Genomic DNA, 20006 nt, shown 5'->3' with positions numbered 1-20006 from the left:
ATCTCTGCTGCAGTGTGTGCAAACCTGGTCAAGAACTACAGGAAATGTATGATGTCTATAATTGCAAACAAACGTTTCTGTACCAAATATTAAGTTCTGCTTTTCTGATGTATCAAATACTTATGTCATGCAATAAAATGCAAATTAATTACTTAAAAATCATACAATGAGATTTTCTGGATTTTTGTTTTAGATTCCGTCACTCACTGTTGAAGAGTACATATGATAAAAAAATTACAGACTTCTACATGCTTTGTAAGTGGGGAAAACCTGCTAAATCAGCAGTGTATCAAATACTTCTCCCCACTGTGTATTATACACATTTCTCTTACTCTTACCAAAATAATGTTGTTTACTCCTATACAGTGTCCCTTGATTTGCCAGTACACCCCTGCAGCTCTGAGAACGCCCCAGCAGTAGAGGTGTTGGCTAGCTACTTCCCTTGCAGGAACAATAGCTAAACTGTGGGAAAACAACACTTGGTAGGTGTAGGGTGGAATGATACTGTGTTGACAATAGCTAGCTAGCTAGCTACCTTTCCCTCTGTGGTGTCATTGCGGTTCTGCAAAACAAACAATAGGTGGAAGGCAGCCACCTACTATGCTGGAGCTCTGAGAATGTAGAACATGGTTTTTATTCAAAACATACAAAATGGAAATGTCATTGGATTGGGGCTTTAAACACACATTTTCGGGAAAAAATCTATTTCAGTCATTGTATTGTAGTTAGAGGAAACTCATGCATATATTCTAGCATGTCTGGAACAGTTTGTGCTGTGCTGTATATAGTAGCAGGCAGCAGTACAACACGACTACAGAACATACAGCTGGGTAATTTCAGCTCCATTCTCATTACACATAACCTAGTGCATTAACCAATTACTATGCCAGTCTCCATAGACCCTTCTCTGCTACGCTGCAGTGCTACATTGCTCTGAGGGGAGGTGCTGCAGTACATTGATGTGGAACAGTGTTTAATTCAATGAACACTGTTAAGCTGCCACCGACACAATATAATGGTTATACTGTTACAGCCAAGCCATTTCATTTCAACTCCAGAGATTCTCCTGTGGATACAATAATGTGATTCTGTTCCATTCGTTCTTGTTAGTTCCTGTTTAGGAAAATGTGTTCAATTGTCTGTCAAGTTTCTGTCGTATTCTTTTTTTATCACAAGGAGTGTGATGTCACAAATGGAACTCAGCCGCCTATTCAGTACACAATGTTCAGATGTATACATTCATAACAAAATATACATACCGCTGTCAAAATGGGCATATGTTTTTCAAAAAACAATAACATTTCTCTGGTTCAACATTTGATATGTTGTCTTTGTACAATTTTCAATTGAATATAGGATGAAATGATTTGCGCATCATTGCATTCTGTTTTTATTAGCATTTTACATAGCGTCCCAAGTTTTTTGGAAGTGGGGTTATTGTAAACCAACATTTTACATGTTTGGCAATAATGAAAGCAATAAGCCTCCTATGTTGAACAAGATTCTGGAGGGGGTCCTGGGTGCTCTGGGCATTACTGAATCAAATTAATTTAATTACTTGAAAGTTCTTTTTACTGAACGATGTGAAAAGATTAGAGTCAGTCAAAAGATCTGAACTTCCCATTAAGTCATCCATCCCTCACACTAGAATACACTTCAATGGTGTATGCATTCTTTCACAGGACCATAGACTATAATGTCCACTATACCATGGACTATAATGCCCACTAATTTCAGTTCCACTTTCTGCAACCTAAAAGCAAACACTTTAATGTTACAAATCAGCATGTATGATTACTATCCAACTAGCCTTTTGTCTGAACCATTTCCACAGATGTACAAGGCCTGAGATGGCTTTGCTTCCTCCCCTTTAACATCTCCCCTTCAAAACGATTCGCTGACCTATACCTGCCTGTCTGACCAATCACTAACCCTTAATCTATATATTATCCTGATTGGCTGAGAAGACCGCTTTATTCTCTCCTGGGTCGCAACACTTTTGGGTTGGTGTGTTAATGGACTAGGACAGGCATACAGAGGGATGGGAGAGAGGTGCTCCGAGGTGCTTCTTCATGATAATCTGTGCTTGGCGGGCCCTGCTCTGCTCTGTGTGTTGACTGCTAATGCATGGCGAACAGGGCAGAATGCTAAATGCCTCCTCTGCCTAAACAACTGAGGTAATGTGTAATATACCACATGCTAAGGTGAAACCAAAGGGCCAATAAATGCCAAATGACACTCGTATCAAAATAAATAAACTGTCAACAGTTTCTACGAAATCTTCTGTTATCTGAAAATGACCTAGTTTGTAATACCTACTAGTTCTGCTAGGTCAGTTTACTCACCTGCTTTATATAGTTTGTTTGCCAGTCATATTTGCTGGTGTATAATATCTGTATGTTAACATAATTACTTAACTGGACGCATCTTTAAAGTGAGTCTTTGAAGGAAATGTTACATTGCAGCTTTGAAATACAGCTCAGAATCTGAGCCATTTTTTTAATGCAGATAAAGAATTGGTAAAAAAAAACACCATGACAAACTGATGGTAAGACTAAACCTAAATCATCACCAATCGGCTACTCCAGTTTGGAGTAACAGCAAAACACGGAGTACAAGCACAGAAAGTCCTGTGAAAGAATGCATACACCATCGAAGTGTATACTACTGTGAGGGATGGATGACTCAATGGGAAGTTCAGATCTTTTGACTGACTCTATATCTTTTCACATCGTTCAGTAAAAAGAACTTTCAAGTAATTAAATTAATTTGATTCAGTAATGCCCAGAGCACCCAGGACCCCCTCCAGAATAGGATGAACTGATTTTCTACAAGAAACGTGTTCACATCTTGTTCAACATAGGAGGCTTATTGCTTTCATTATTGGCAAACATGTAAAATGTTGGTTTTACACATTTGGGAACTGAGGAGAGCAATTGTTGTTGTTTTGAAAGTGACATGTTTTCCCATTCTTGCTAAATATAGGATATCAACTGCTCAACAGTTTGGATCACCTTTGTTTTATTTTTCATTTCATAATGTGCCAAAAGTTAGGTTTAGGGTTTGTATGTGGTATTGCTAATCCTGGAAATAAAGAGTATTTCTCAATTAGATTGGGAACTGCTTTTACCGACAATGTGGAGTATATTGAAATAAGTTGGGAGAATAATCTATACTTTAAAAAAAACTTTTTGGTATCATCGTTTGAATGTACGTGGAGACATCTTTGAAGTCTGTGATACGTTGGGTGTGTGCATCTCTTGAGATTGTCCCTTATTCACCCCGGGGTAGGCACACTAACGCACACTATGCAACATAGGTAAGTCACACACTACCTGGGAAGTCGTGTGAGTGTGAGAGACCGAGAGACAGAGAGGGAAAGCGAGAGAGTTATGCGCAGAGGAACGGAGAAATGGAGGAGGAGACATAGAGCCTCCCGCAATGTATGCATTTATGCAGTGAAGGTATCGGAAAAAATAATGAAATAAAATACAGTTCAGTGTAACGGGGGTGGATAGGATTGGAGGCCAAGAGGGCGGCAGGTGAGAGGCAAAGCATGCAATAAAGATTAAGGAGGCAGCACGGTCTGGAGTGGACGCTGCATTACAACATGGAGGAGCTGGTGGGGAGTCTCTGTCCGCCCACACTGCATCGCCTGTTTGGTATGAGACAAGTTGAGCTTAAATGGCGTTTGACCCTGAGAGCACACCTTCACATCTCATTATTTAGTTAAGGCAGAATTGTTGGTGTGTACGTGTGTGCGTGTGTGTGTACAAGTGCGTGAGTGTGTACATGTGCGTGTGTGTGTTCACGTGTGTGTGTGTGTGTGTTCACGTGCGTGTCCTATGCTTTCTACATGGAAATACACCAGGAGCACATTTAGATGGGCCCAGTTGAGTGCAGTATTCTGGAGTTAGAGGCTGGCGCCTCCTGCTGAGCTGGGAAACCAACTTCTCTCTTTGTAGGTGACACACATCATTGATGTGCCAGCAGGTAATTGCATATTTGTTGTGGATACAGACACGCACGCTCTCATTTTCTCTTCTCTTTCCTGCTACTGCATGCAAATTCTCACACACGCACAAACACACGCACACACAAATTGCAAAATGTTTTTAGGAGATGCGCTGACAGGAATTGTCATCCCATTGTTTTATTTGTTCTGGATACAGACATGAAAACACTCACATCGCTTCATACCCGCACACACACTGGAATTGTCATGCTCAGTTGGAAGGCATGTAATCACGACCCAAGAAATGTTTCACCAGTTTCACTGGTGCCTGTTGGAAAGTTTCTCTCTTTCTGACTACTTTCGTAAGCTCTGTTATATTTTTAAAAGCTGTTAAATTTTACGTACCATTATTACCATTCATACGCCACGTGTCACTCAACATTTCAGTTCAATTTCAGTTCAAGGAAACACATCGATATGTTTCTTCTCTCTCTGTAACACCACGACCTTGCTCATTCAGAGCATATCAGGCATCTCCACCATCAATACTCCCTGGGGTGAGATGCCGTACCTGACCTTACCTGTTCCTCTTCCGCCATAACAAACCCCCGAGCCCCCCTCCAGCCTCACTCGCCCTGGTTGATAGATACCCACATTCACAGCTGATGCACGCACACATATTAAAGTTTCAGAGCCTGGGAGTTAATGTTTAATCCTGGAAGTGTGAGGCGGGGATTGCAATATGTTCCTTGTCACCCCTCCGGGTGAGTTGGCATGCACGCTGCTCAGTGCAGCTTGACTCGAGCTTGCTTGCCTGCCTCGGGGAGGGGGAAGGAGAAGGGGGCATGAGAAAGAGGTGAAAGAGAGGAAGAACTGTCTCGCAGATGAGTCCTTCCAGTTTAGGATTCCTGGAACGATGCTTAGTTATATCCCAAGCAAATAGGATTCCAAATATGTCATTTTAATTGAAGTACTCCGATAGATTTAAAAATGTCTTTCCACCAGGTAACATTCTGAGTATGTGAAAATGTACTCAGGGAATGAAAGTAGTTCTGGAGAACATTTTTTTTTTTATTTGCTAAGAAGAACAGATTATTAGCTGGCAGTTGAGAACCCATAGGTCTTCATATCTTGATTAAATTAGATGATTCTCTGGTGGAGTGATTACCATGTGTACTGAGAGAATCTGATTAAGGTTGACATGCACACACCAACCTCTAAGTTGGACCAAGATGGATGTGAACCACTGAGGATTGATAGACTTCAAATCAGGGCTATTGTGAAGTGGAGTGGTAGTTGGTGTCAAATCAGAATGTCTAGAATTTTGAAATGACTTAATCTCCACTTAACACGTTAGTGAAGCTGGGACTGTACAACAATTGTAAAAATGCTAATTGAAAGGTGGTTTTTGAAATGCAAATGAAACCCTTTGAGTCCATCTGTGGACTAAATCAGTGTGTTGATCAGAGATGTAAGGTACCAGATTAATAAAAACTCAATGAGCACCACAGAGACGAACCAAGGGAGAATAGGTGAGATTGAGGAAGAGAGAAGCAGATGGCGAAAGAGAGAGAGAGAAAAAGGACTGTTGACGTGTCACGGCAAACACCTTTCATCTCTGGCCTTTAAGAGTCTCCGATGATGATGAAGTGGAACAACCAAGAGGACGCCGCTTGCTCTGTGGAAAATATAGATCAGTCCCGAATGAGGGTCTGTGTTTGTGTGTGTATGCTCACGTACACGTGTTGAGGGTGTGAGCGCATGGTGCAGAGAGATGATTGGCTTACACCTGGTCTTTGTAATCCTCTCCCCTCCACTTGTGACACAGACCCCCCACCTCCCGCACCGCTGTGTTGATCCCATTGTACATGAACCCCTGCCTGGCCCACACCAGCTCCCTCTACTCTCCCTGGAACAGACCCCCCCCCCCAGACGGCCTGTCATTCACCTAGAGGGCTCTGTCTATGAAAGACACCCCTCTGAGTACCTGGAATAGCATGTGACATTAATAGTTTACTGTATATTGTGTTTTTATTTGCTTTTCATCAGTTTTTCTCAGCCAATGCTGACATCCAAACACAACAGCCTTTGGAACCAAATCTGTTGCCTACCCCCTGAAGTTGAGCGAAAGCTTTTGATTAATTCCTTTTTGTCCGTGACATGGTTTTACCGCCGTGAATCTGTGTTGATTTGACCTTACGACGGCACTTATGCTGTCACATCAAAATCCTTCCCCAAGCATCTCTGATAGAGAACATGTTTATATGGAGAATGGTCCTGTTAGGATCTGTGCCTGGTAAGTGATATTGTATGCTTTAAGAGGATTATATTGATGATGTTCCCTTTTCCTCTGCGTGGTAAACCCTTTAGCATTAAGGCTACTGTGCTAAATATATTATATGATATAAGACTTGCTGCTTTGTACCACATCTCAATGACAAAATTAAGGATAAAATCTGGGAGAGGAAAGTGCATTTTTCTTCACTTTCGGTGTAAAAGAAATGTCTGTGGCGATGTGATTTACAGACGTGGTTGTCAGATTAGCAACAGCTTCAGCTGCAGTAAGGGGACGAGGCACACCTCCTTTTGTCACGAGCTGCAAGCTCCAGTCTGGAGACTCAGGCCATGGTCTCTCCCTCTCTCTTTCTCTCTCTCCCTCTCTGCGCTAATAAAGAAAGCGACATCCATCCCTCAGCCCTGGGCCCTTTCTCCTCCTCCTCTTTATCCCTCCATCTCAGCTCTATTAATCCTGGCTGTTGTCATAATGACCCTGGGAGAAGTGAAATTACACTCCACACACAGCTCTGCCAATTAGAGCCGCTGAGGACCCCCAGACCTCCGTCTTCCTCTCCCTCCATCTCACCCCCCGTCTACCTCTGTCCGTCCCTCCCTCCGTCCTCTCAGCCTTGCAGACCCGCATCTCCTCAGGTCAGAAGGCACATTATTTAATTAGGTTCCCTGTTGCTATGGCGTTTATTGCTGTCGTCAAGGTCTGTTGTTGTTATTTTAACTGGAGCTGTAAATTAAAAGTGGGCAGAATGTTTACACACACCCAGAGACGCGGACGAACGCACGCATACACACACACCTTGCGGATTGTTGCCACAATAGCGTAGAGTAACGTAGCGAGGTGTAGCGGTGACGCTCGACTGTGGAGTAGTTCATGGTTGTATCAAGACCTCTCCCACCAACTGTGTGCGTGGCTGTAGTCGAGGTAAACCGCGTGCTAGGAACAGTCTGGACAGAGGACAGCACCACCAGTGGACCCTGGTCACGACCCTGGACCTGCCCGGCTCAGCCAAGGCAGCTGGTTCCTATCCACATTACCAGCATACAGTATATTGCATGTATATACCGTGCATATATTCCCAGGGTAGGAGGAAGCAGAACAGCCTGCTTTGAAAGTGCTATTGAATATCAGGTCGGTTACTCTGTGAACCAGTTATGGTGATTCAGACCTTGGGTTCATGATGATTTCAATGTATCGACTAACGGAATGAAGAGCAGTAAACACTATTAAGTGTAGGTGCAGTATGGATGTTATAAGAATAGGACTGAGGACAGAGTGCGCTGTTGTGTATGCCACGTACTTAAGCCAACTATTCCCGAAAAGTATTTTCGCCCTGATTTTAAGAGGTGACAAGGAAATTAATGAAGTGTTTTATTGTGTTTAAATTTTCTGCCAAACTCCTTCTGGAGTGAATAAAACTGTCAAAATAAAATCCAGCCTACACTGGGCATAATTTATTTCCTCTTCCAGTGGTTGGTGATTTTCCATTCTCTCCCTCTGTTCTTTTATATATACAGTATTAATATATGGGTCTGATATGGAAACGTCTGTGAAGCAGTCATTTGTGTCGATGTAATATTGGAGCATCTCAATTATAGTTCTGGGGAACGCAGGATGGCATCGCCCATTTCACACACCCCCAACCATCTGGGCCAAGTCCTATGGGTTACACTGCAGGATTAACTGTGTGTGCGCCACTGGGCATGCATGTGTGTGTACGTACACTCCCATTCAAAAGTCTGGAGTTACTTATAAATCTCTTTGTTTCCATGAAAACATACATGAAATTAGTTTTAATGGGAAATATTAATTGGAAATATATTCATTGGCAAGATTAGAGATAAGGATTTTGTCAAAGAATCCTCCATTTGCAGCAATAACAGCCTTGCAGACCTTTGGCATTGTAGTTTTCTGAAGAGATTTCACCCCATTCTTCCTGAAGTACCTCCCACTAGTTGGATTGGCCTGATGGGCACTTCATACACACCATACGGTCAAGTTGCTCCCACAACAGCTCAATAGGGTTGAAATCCGGTGACTGTGCTGGTCAGTCCATTATAGACAGAATACCAGCTGACTGCTTCTTCCCTAAATACTTCTTGCATAGTTTGGAGTTGTGCTTTGGGTCATTGTCCTTTTGTAGGAGGAAATTGGCTCCAGGGTATGGCTTTGTGCTGCAAAATGGTGTGATAGCCTTCCTTCTTCCCTATACTAATCTCCAACTTTACCACCGCCAAAGCACCCCCAGACCATCACATTCCCTCCTCCATGCTTGACAGATGGCGTGAAGCACTCCTCCAGCATCTTTTCATTTGGTCTGTGTCTCTTCTTCTTTGTGATCTGAACACCTCAAACCTAGATTAGTCTGTCCACATTACTATCTTCCAATCTTCCTCTGTCTAGTGTCTAGTGTCTGTGTTCTTTTGCCCATAATCTTTTTTTTTATTGGCCAGTTTGAGATATTTCATCTTTGCAACTCTACCCAGAAGGCCAGCATCTCGGAGTCACCTCTTCACTGTTGTTGTTGAGACTAGTGTTTTGCAGGTACTATTTAATGAGACTGGTGTTTTGTGGGTACTATTATTTTAAGCTGCCAGTTGAGAACCTTTGAGACTTCTGTTTCTCAAACTAGACACTAATGTATTTGTCCTCTTGCTCAGTTGTGCACCGGGGCCTCCCACTCCTCTTTCTATTCTGGTCAAAGCCAGTTTGCGCTGCTCTATGAAGGGAGTTGTACACAGCTTTGAACGAGACCTTCAGGTTCTTTGCACTTTCTTGCATGGAACAGCCTTCATTTCTCAGAACAAGAATAAACTGATGACTTTCAAATGTTTTTCAGTAAATCCACAATTGCTGAGGCTCCAGATACTCAACTAGTCTAAAAAAGACCAGTTTTATTGCTTCTTTAATCAGCACAATGTTATTGCTAAGGTTTTTGTAATGATCAATTAGCCTTTTAAAATGATGAACTTGGATTAGCGAACATGTGCCATTGGAACACAGGACTGGTGGTTACTGATAATGGGCCTCTATACATCTGCATAGATATTTTGTTATATGCAGCTGTTTCCAGCTACAACAGTCATTTTCAACATTAACAATGTCTACAGTACACTGTATTTCTGATGAATTGTATGTTATTTTAATGGACAAAAAATTGCTTTTCTTTTGAAAACAAGGACATTTCTACTGTAAGTGATCCCAAACATTTGTACGGTAGTGTTTGATTGATACAGTTCATACTGTGTCTGTTTATCTCTCTCTCACACATACACAAGCGCTAGCACACATACATCATTTTGAGGCATAGTTGGAGCTTTGAATTAGTGGTGAGGAGAAAATGTGATTAAGACTCATGTTGGAACGCCTGTGGCCATTTGAAACAATGTGAGAAAGCTTGAATTAGTCTCCAATAAGCTGAGAATTGATCCATGCCTCTTATTCACCTCTGTTCTGAAAGTAGGAATCCAGAAGTAATTAGACTGCAGCTTTATTTATTTATTTAAAGACTTGTTTTTTTACAGTTTCAACTTTTCATAGTTTTTTGCAAACCAACTATGAGAGTAAACTAATTAAATTAACAAAAACAAAGAGAAAAATCATGTATTCAGTAATATTGTGTAGTCAATAAGCCATTTATTAATCAATGAGCGGAAATGTGTGATTGTCGAAGATTATGTTACAGACTCAGTTTGTTTCTACCAGTCCCAGTTATTCTGTCATGGAGTAGCCAGTCTGAATGGAGAGTTGATGAGGCCCACAGTGAAGTCTGTGTAGAGCCGTGTCTGTCTTTCATGGAGTGTAACTGGAGTATCATCTCAGGATGGTGTGGCATGCGCTCTTCTGAATACACTGAAGCAGGACCACCATACTCCAGGGTGTGGCTTTTTTAACCTGTGTAAATGTACACGGGGGGTGGTGGGGGGCGACGAGTAAAAACAGTTGGTCTATTGCTCTTGCAATTGAACATAGTATTACACTTCTCATCCCATTGAAAGTCCTTCTGTAACATCAACCCTAAAAGCTCTGCCCAGTCATACACTGAGTTCACAACAAAGGGCAGGAGGGTTTCTAGTGAAATCCATTGCACTCGTCAGGCATAAAGCATAAAGCCATGTGTTAAATGGGATCAATGTCAGCTGTGGTCTGCTGGTCCCTTTGTTCGTGTGTTGCCCAGATTCGGATTGAAAAATGTCCACACGCCATCGATATGTCTATTTAACCGTCAATGACAAGAAGGTATATGAGCATTCAGACCCACCCCCCTTTAGCCCATGCCAATCGGAGAGGCTGTGTTTGTTGCCTACCTGTCGATTGTGGCTGTTCACTAAATTGCCCAGGCATGCTCGCCAGGATGGTCTGACACCTGGTTGGTTTCAGCGTTCATTTGCGATGGAGTGCTCAATTTTGTCAAAGGCCCTGGAGAAGTCAGTGGCGATGAGGGTGCTTATGGTCAATGTGATGTCTAATTGGTTAGGGTGTGATTTGAGGATCTTTCTTGTGTGCTTTACCCACTGCCTGGGGTCCATGTTAATTTTTAGGACTGCAACTTTGGACAGTTGTGATGTCAAGGGGAAATTGGCCAGTCATCAACTTTTGGAAGGTGGTATTTTGTCAATAAAAAACCTGTTGTCATTCTGTAGTCATGCTTCTATTGTCAAGAGCCCAGTTATGTAATTAAAATGTTTATGTTTCTATAGAGTGTTAGTTAACCTTGTCATTGTGGTAAAGCAATTAGCACTTCGTAGGAAACGTTTTACGGGTGTTGATGGAGACAAACAATATGATATACCTGATTCGAAATTGCTATTATTTTCTGAGAAATTATTTAGTAATCATTGCCTTTTGGGCATCCTTAGTGAGATATTGTCATAAATCACGACGTTTGGCACAACAACAGATGCTGAATATAAATAATGTACAAAAGTCATTAGAAAATTATATGTTTTTTGATTGGCAGATCAATCGGTGTTTAGTGCTTTTCACATAAGCAGGCATAGACACACACACATACACACACACATACTTGTAAATATAATGTATATTCTATATATACACACATACACAAACACTGAAGGAAGCAAGTATGCCAATTTTGGATTAAATATCTTTAGAGTCATGTGATGCCTAAAGCAAAGTAAGAAATAATCATTTTTATAAATAATTATTTTGCTAATAATTTCTTTTTAGTTTTAAAAAGAGGAGCGAGAGCTGGCATATCAGAGAAGAGCACAACCTGACGGAGTCTAGTCCTTTTAAAGTGATCGTAGAAAGGAGACTAGGGATATGCTTTGATGTATAGCACCTTTTAATCCAGAGACTAGACAGTTTTTTGACAGGAGGTATGGGACATAATTTTTGTAAAATGTTTGAGACATAAGAATAAAACCATAATGCACTCTAAAACCACGATAACAGAGCAAGCTACACAATCAAAACAACCAGAGCATGTGAATGGAGGGGAGCTATTGTGGAGCAGAGCGTGCTTTATTTTGGCTCTGTGGAGCTAGTTGATTTTTTTTTTGGAGTGGTGGTCATCTGTCCCGAATTTTGTTTTCCTTAGTCAGTTGTTGTTGTTTTTGACAGGCCTGTTCAGCCTACACCACTAGTTTTGAACACTTTGCAGAGAAATGCTGACCAAGAAAAAGGACATTGACAACCTGTGGTATTGTACACTGAACAAAATTATAAATTCAACACTTTTGTTTTTGCCCCCATTTATCATGAGCTGAACTCAAAGATCTAAGACTTTCTCTATGTACACAAAAGGCCTATTTCTCTCAAATATTGTTCACAAATCTGTCTAAATCTGTGTTAGTGAGCACTTCTCCTTTGCCGAGATAGGTAACCACACCACACCAAACCATTCCACTTTTTTTTCCACACTGCTCTTTCAACCAGGAATTAACGTGGGTCAAAGCTTGAGGGCACACTCACTCAACTTACAACCTCGTTTTACTTTACGGTAACCAAAACCACCTAAGGGAGTTACTAGACTGGGTTGAGACCAGGAAATCCCTACTGAAATGGCCTTCCCTCTCACTCACTGTCTTGTGGTTGTCAGCTTGATGCTGTGAAAGCTTGTATCAGACCGCTGTGCCACCTGGGAGGCCTGTAATATTGTCTATTTTAATCCATTTTATTTTTATTGCAAAATAGGTTTGTTGCTCTAGGGCATGGTGAAGCAGGCCTATAAGAGCTCCTGTTAGGCTAAATTAATTTACAAACATACGCTACTATTCCAAATGGCATTATGCAGTTATGTTGTTTCTAAAAGTGAACAAAGAGCACTATGCTGCCTGAATTTTTGTTATTCAATCTGTCTGTTTTGTCACATCCCTAAAAATCAACATATCACTACTGTATATCAATTTCTATATTTTTTTATAATACAGTTTAGCCTTGAAATAATACTAAAAATAATATATCCAAATAAAATAAATGTATAGGCTTCTACTAAAAATGTGTTAGGATCACTGCAAATGTTTCTTTGACCTATGCATTGCCTCTGAAATGCTATTGATGCGTTGAGATTGAGTGCATCTTCTTAGATGCATTCATAAATGTCATGTCTCTGGTCTTGCATAATATTTCAGTATTCGCCTTTGGTCTAGTAAAAGATGTTTGGGAGGGAAAACACAGGTCAAGGACATTCCCAACAACTGGCAGCAAATGAGTAGTCTAATTGAGAACACATTATGCCAAGCTATTCCTAGCTTAGAAAACCATCAAGCTAATTAATATACTGAACAACTAAGATTATTTCCAGTCAAAAATAAATAAACAGAAGGGATGAAAATCTGAATATATATAGTATATATTGAGCCTGAATCATATAGATATGCCTACTGCATGTTCAAAACAAATCTTCCTATACTTGACAGTTGGTGTGGTAGCGGTGGTGGATTCAGGCTAAAATGTTCCAAAATAAGCTGTTTGGTCAAAGAAGTGTTCCTGCACCCCCAGCACCTGTACTTCCCCCATCCTTGTATGCTAAACACAATCTGTCAAGAGCACCTAGACCACTGTTCAATCACTTCATATAGTCACCATTTTGTTCCCAGCCCTTCCCTTGCAGTGGCTTCTTGCTCTTTGGAGGTTGTTAATCTAGACACGCTCTGCATTTCTGATCACGTTTGAAAGGTGGCGATTGAAGCTCTGATTCTCATGCTACCAAACTTGACTGAAGCTGTATAATTGAGCTGAGGATCTGTCGTCGGTGACTGATGAAAGACATCACTCTCATCCAGGAGTCTTTGATGGCACTTGTTTAATCTTTCTGTTGTGTCCCCAAAACGAATTAAAAGGTAGAGATAAGGAACTTATGAAGTAATGCAAAGGTCTGTACTTAATGAACCAACAACGAAGACTTGTTAAGTATTGTGGGAGGAACCTAATGAACTGACAGAAACAAACATTTATCTTTTGGGAATGTTTAGAAAACATGGGGGACGTTCAGACGACAAGGTAAAATGTGTATATCAAGCACAACTAAAAGCTTCTAATGATAATCAAAGTTTTAATGATGAATGACTGAGTGGGGAAACATGTAACCTTTGAATTGCTGCACGTTTCAGTTGGCTAAGCTGATCACTTTGGTAAGCAACAATTTATTTAAGAAGGGAAGGTCTCTTAATGACATTCAGCAAGGCTTTCGAGTGTCATTCATGGTTTATTTGTAATATTGAGTGCAGTTGGCATAATATCATAGCACCCATAGCACATTGCACTCGAACAGGCTAGAATTCCTTATTTTACCTTTGCCAGGTATGTACAATCAATCAGATCTATTAAGCCCTTTTACATCAGCAGTTTGTCATAAAGCGCCAGAGGTGGGGGGACTTGTGACTTGCTTGATTAAAGTATGAAAATGACTTGACTTGACTTTGACTTGAGAACAAGTTACTTGAGACTTGACTTGACTTGAAGTGGAAGACTCGACAATGACTTGAATTATAATAAACAAACAGCAATCAAATTATTTTATATGTTGTGACATCAGCACCACTAATCAGCGTATGTGCCTTTAACGCTGCACAATTCAAACCGCGCCAAACATGGCAGACAGTAACGTTAGTCGAGCTCCACAAATAGTATCGTTTGGATACAAGGACTTTGAACTGGACCGTGTGAATAAAAAAATATTTGCCAGATGCAAAATATGCAACAACGTCAAATTTAATTCGTCATTTTAAGAACCACAAGGAAAGGTAAGAAAGTAATCTCTTTATATTCAGTTTCATAAGATCTATAACGATTAAGTTCCTAATGTAATGAATTGATCTTTTGTTTGTCATAATTTGGCCTTGGTTGCATATTATGTTTGTTTTTTTCTTGTTAGAAATGTGACCATTATCATTACTGAATACGTCTGGTAAATAGATGTAAGGGAATTTGACTATAACAGTGGCATAGCCTGAATTTTAATGTTGATGGGCATCTTAAAATGAGCGGGCATGTATATTATTACACGTAGGCTATAATGTCTGTATTAAATGTGCGCATTTTCAAGTGTTTGTGGACTGCGCGTGGAAACTAAAAAGCATTGTGCTTACACCATAACAGTTAACTTTACTGCATGAAAGGATAGCATGGAGGCGCCGATGTGATTACTAGCACCTAAACATTTCGAAGAGTTTTTTTTTTTTACTCATACAGACAAGAATAATTACAGCGTAATTACATATTAGGCAGTTTTTCAGTCACAATAATTAGTTTATAAGGTTGTTATTATTAGCCCTTATTACATGGATTGGCTGAATTCCAGTGCAGAATGCGTGTTATTTCTTGATAACAGACCGTTGACATGAAAAACAGCGCGTTGCTATGGAAGCAGCAGGATTCTAACCAGAGACTGAACGGACTATTTTCTTTAGAGGAAGCAATACAATCGTTTTTAAATCAATAAATTCCTTTTGAAATCAATATTTTGTGTCAAATTATTGATTTATTTGGTAGGTAGCCATGTAATAAGCGGAATAAGGTATAGCGAGGCGGTTGTTATAGGGAATACAACCCCTTCAGGGTGATTCAAGATCCCTCCGCTTCGTCCCCCCAAAAATTTCTTCCGCGGAGGAGAAAAATATTTGATTTTGAAATTGAGCTTCGCACCGAGCGCACGTCAGAAACAGAGGACAGTGTGTGTGTGTGTGTTCATCTCTTTAGTACTGTGACTTGACTTGACTTGAAACTTATAAGGACTCGACTTGACTTGCTTAGGGTGAACACTTGACTTGACTTGCTTGATTTATCTGAACTGTGACTTGAGACTTGACTCGAGACTTGATGGTTAAGACTTGAGACTTGCTTGGACTTGACCATGTGTGACTTGTCCCCATCTCTGTAAAGCGCTTACCCAGATACATAGTCTAGAAACCCATAAAAGCAGCAACAGGAAATAGATGCATAGTGGCAAGGAATAACTCCTAATAATTGGAATCTAGGAAGAAACCTAGAGAGGATCCAGACTCTGAATGGTGGCCAGTCTCCTGGCTATCCTGGTGAAGATTATAAGAGCAAATCTTTTTGGACCACATCTATATTTTTGCATGTTCAGATGACCAAACAGGTTAATAAATGTAGGTGAGCTGTGTCCAGAGGCTTTAGGCAGAGTTCAAATCAGCTGCACAACCAGGTGGACAAGGGCAGGTATGACCAGGTGGTCTGTAAGGAGATAAATCAGGAATCATAAGAAAGAAGCTAGTTCTGCGACACAAGCAGATACAGTATCTGTTTCAATAAATATCCAGGATCTTCTGCACGTTTATTTTCATATACATTCTTTACAAAGGAGGCTTGTTGCAGCTTGTCTCCCCCAATAACCGCTACTGCTCATTCATTTCCAGGAATATGCAGTGATTAATGAAACTGGATGTGTGGTTAAAACCCCTGGTGTAATTGGAGCTATGCATAGGTTGCACACCCGCTTTTTTTGGTAGGCATTGTGTATACAAAATTTTTTATCGCCACTGATATCTATGTGTACCTAATTTGGGGATATTTTGTGTACACCATGCTTATTTCTTAATGTATATTCTTTAGTAATCTTTAGTTGCAGAAAGTTACTTAGTTAATTACATCAAAACACGTTAAGGCTTGGCAAAAACACATTTCTTCGTCTATGGGGGCAGGTGTATAATCTTTATTTATCTCTATTTACCAACAAGGGGATTTAATTTATTTCTCACTATCAACAAAGTACTTGAAAAATATACATTTCTTGAGGGAGTGTGACTAAGAAAGCACATTCACGTTTTTTAAGTTCCATTATGTTATTATTTGTACTGTACTCACCGAGTTAGAAAAAAAGTATTTGCTCCATTTGTGACTGCCCTGCATGATAGCAGTCCAACCGTTCGTTGTTATACACAAGGTACTAATTCTAACTGAGTGCTATTATGGGTTGTTGGAGCCTCCCCATGTTGCCTCCCAATGACTACTCAGCAGATGGTTTTGGGGCATTTCAGAGTTTTGACAGCAAATTAAAATGTTTCTCAAGTAGTCTACCCTTCCACAGTGTAGTTAACTTAGACTTGTAGTTGGCAATGTGTTTGCGTTTGCCAATGTCATCTTTTAAGCATATGTGCGAAGCCTCATGAAAAGGTATAAAGGTTTACAAAAGCTAACTAGTATCAACCACTTGTTGCACTGAGGTTTATAACTGGATGTTTTATCATGTGCTGAAGGCTTTCTGCTTAAAACTGACACAGTGTCAGGTCCTGGCTATGAGGATGCCCCTAGCCATCTCTGCGCTGGTTCTGGGGCCATAGTCAGGACCTGGCAGAAGAGAAGCCTCTCGAGTTTGTCCACACCACTGGGTGGGTGTTTGTTAATGCTGTTTGTGCTTTTGTTACGGTTGTGCACTGCATTTGTAGTTTTGAAAGCCTAAATAGAAAATGGATGTTGCACTACCACTCTGCACCTGTGTCCTGCCTCCTTGACCGTGACACACGGTCATGTTTCTGACTAATACATTTATACTTACCTGGCTGGAAGGTGAATGCAGTCTGCCTCCTTTACTATACTGCCTCCTATACTATACTGCAGATGGAGGCAGGACCTGCAGGGCTTCAATAATAAAATGACTAAAGTGTAACAGAACTTGAGAACAGGAACATGAAAACAAAACAACGTATATAGGACAATGACTGACAACACATAAGAGGGAAGACAGAACTTAAATGGGTACAATGATCAGGAACACGGGTGACTACAATGAACAGGTGTTCTGCTCCAAATGAAAGAGAGGGCATTGGGTCTCCCATGCAAGGATGAGACCTTAAGAATGCATTTATTAAAGTGAAACAATGTTTTTACAAATTCCTAATGATATTATTAACATTTTCATTTAAATAAAATCTATTAAAACCATAGCTGTGCAACCAGAAACGCTCACATAACATTTCCAGTCAGGATTTCTTTCATTAGGCTTGGCTAACATGATCAGAACAGAGCTAGTCGGCGCTTAAGACAGCTGCTGAATAGTGATTGGGCAATATCCAATGCATGTGTAACATGGGGACGCACCATAGATCCAGAATAGTGCTCACCCAAGCGTAACCCCATGAATTTCAAGCCAGCTATATAGTGAGCTTACGGGACATTAATTCTGTAACACATGCACAAAAATGGATCTTTGGCAAGGATACATGTTCTCTAAAGGTCAATGAAAATATTGATAGGGAATTATCATTTTTGCATTTACCCTGTGTAATTTTTACCTTATACCATGGAAATACAAAATCTTGATTACTTTGACGTGATGTACAGAACATGTTCAGTTCTAGAGTGATTGATTTTCATATCTAATAAAACAACAATCGTGCTTTATAAAATGTATCAAGATGTCCAAGACAGGTTACACTGGACGTCCAAGACAGATGATTCCGGACATCTTCATTTGTCTGCCTTGACACATCTCGAGCCATGTCTCAAGAAATGCTGTAGGCTGGGCATGTAGAGCATTCATATTTAACAAGGGCAGCTCTTTTGTGGAATCCTCCCCGAACATGTTTTAATATACTAGATGTTATGGAGGGAAGCCATGGCTGAAGACATCGATTAAACAGTCATTTGCTTGGGCGGTTAACTCTGGAGAGGTTGAGTAGAGTGTGACTCTAATGTTCTCTGACAGCTAGAGATACAGTTTCTTCATTATCTGTATTTGGACAGCTAATTCCATTGCATTTCTGGATACGTGACTGGGTGTGATGGTTGATGGGTAGCCATGGCTGGACTGGGTGTGATGGTTGATGGGTAGACATGGCTGGACTGGGTGGGATGGTTGATGGGTAGACATGGCTGGACTGGGTGTGATGGTTGATGGGTAGACATGGCTGGACTGGGTGTGATGGTTGATGGGTAGACATGGCTGGACTGGGTGTGATGGTTGATGGGTAGCCATGGCTGGACTGGGTGTGGTTCTTGATGGGTAGACATGGCTGGACTGGGTGTGATGGTTGATGGGTAGACATGGCTGGACTGGGTGTGATGGTTGATGGGTAGACATGGCTGGACTGGGTGGGATGGTTGATGGGTAGACATGGCTGGACTGGGTGTGATGGTTGATGGGTAGACATGGCTGGACTGGGTGTGATGGTTGATGGGTAGACATGGCTGGACTGGGTGTGATGGTTGATGGGTAGCCATGGCTGGACTGGGTGTGGTTCTTGATGGGTAGACATGGCTGGACTGGGTGTGATGGTTGATGGGTAGCCATGACTGGACTGGGTGTGGTTCTTGATGGGTAGACATGGCTGGACTGGGTGTGATGGTTGATGGGTGGACATGGCTGGACTGGGTGTGATGGTTGATGGGTGGACATGGCTGGACTGGGTGGGATGGTTGATGGGTAGACATGGCTGGACTGGGTGTGTTGGTTGATGGGTAGACATGGCTGGACTGGGTGTGATGGTTGATGGGTAGCCATGGCTGGACTGGGTGTGATGGTTGATGGGTAGCCATGGCTGGACTGGGTGTGATGGTTGATGGGTAGACATGGCTGGACTGGGTGTGATGGTTGATGGGTAGACATGGCTGGACTGGGTGTGATGGTTGATGGGTAGACATGGTTGGACTGGGTGTGACGGTTGATGGGTAGACATGGCTGGACTGGGTGTGATGGTTGATGGGTAGACTTCCATCCAGTGCAGGACATCCATGGTGAATGAAGTGATACAGATGACCAGTGTCTGTGGTTGAATAGCACTTTATTAATTATATGAAGGAGAATTTAAACCTTTCTGGCCAGTGGTTAATGTAAACATTTCTCTGTGTTCATGCATGCATCTGTTTGCATTGTTTGTGTGTGTGTGTGTTTGTTTGTGTATGTGTGTATTTGTGGAGCTGCGCATGCCTGTGCATGTGTATGCATGTTTCGTGTATGTGTGTGTGTGTGTGTGTGAGTCATTAGGATGGAGAGATGAGGGAGGGAAAATCAAAAGAGGAAAACAATGAGATGTTACAAGTGAAGCAGTTTTGCAGGCGGGGGGGGGCTGCGTTGAAGGTAACAAAGTGGACAGATGTTAGATGTTAGGAGGCAACATTAGGGATTGCCTGATGAAGAGGAGAGCAGAGTGGGGAAATGGGGAAACAGGATAGATACTACAATATCTCCATGATGAGACACTTTTTCCTTTTAAGTGGTGTTCTCATTGTTGGTGGTTATTGAGTGCTGTCTCTGGCGCCCTCATCAGGACAAAACCTGTAATGAGGATGTTCATAACCGCACTGATTATGGTAGCAGAACTAGGAATAGGCATT

The 20006-nt window shown here is 41.3% G+C and overlaps 1 protein-coding gene across 1 annotated transcript; it reads right to left on the bottom strand.

Annotated features, from left to right (window-relative positions):
* Positions 1-18361: 18361 nt before the first annotated feature.
* LOC117595372 (extensin-like) lies at positions 18362-19405 on the bottom strand. The gene has a single exon (XM_034295822.1). It carries the CDS (start codon positions 19403-19405, stop codon positions 18362-18364), a length of 1044 nt encoding a protein of 347 aa, XP_034151713.1.
* Positions 19406-20006: the final 601 nt, after the last annotated feature.

Source organism: Esox lucius, chromosome 12 (assembly GCF_011004845.1).
Source record: "Esox lucius isolate fEsoLuc1 chromosome 12, fEsoLuc1.pri, whole genome shotgun sequence".
In the NCBI taxonomy this organism is placed as follows: Eukaryota; Metazoa; Chordata; class Actinopteri; order Esociformes; family Esocidae; genus Esox; species Esox lucius.
This window is presented reverse-complemented; position numbering and strand designations above follow the sequence as displayed.

Excerpts from the sequence above, each read along its gene's own strand:
- LOC117595372 (XM_034295822.1), bottom strand. The coding sequence starts at position 19,405 with ATGGATGTCCTGCACTGGATGGAAGTCTACCCATCAACCATCACACCC.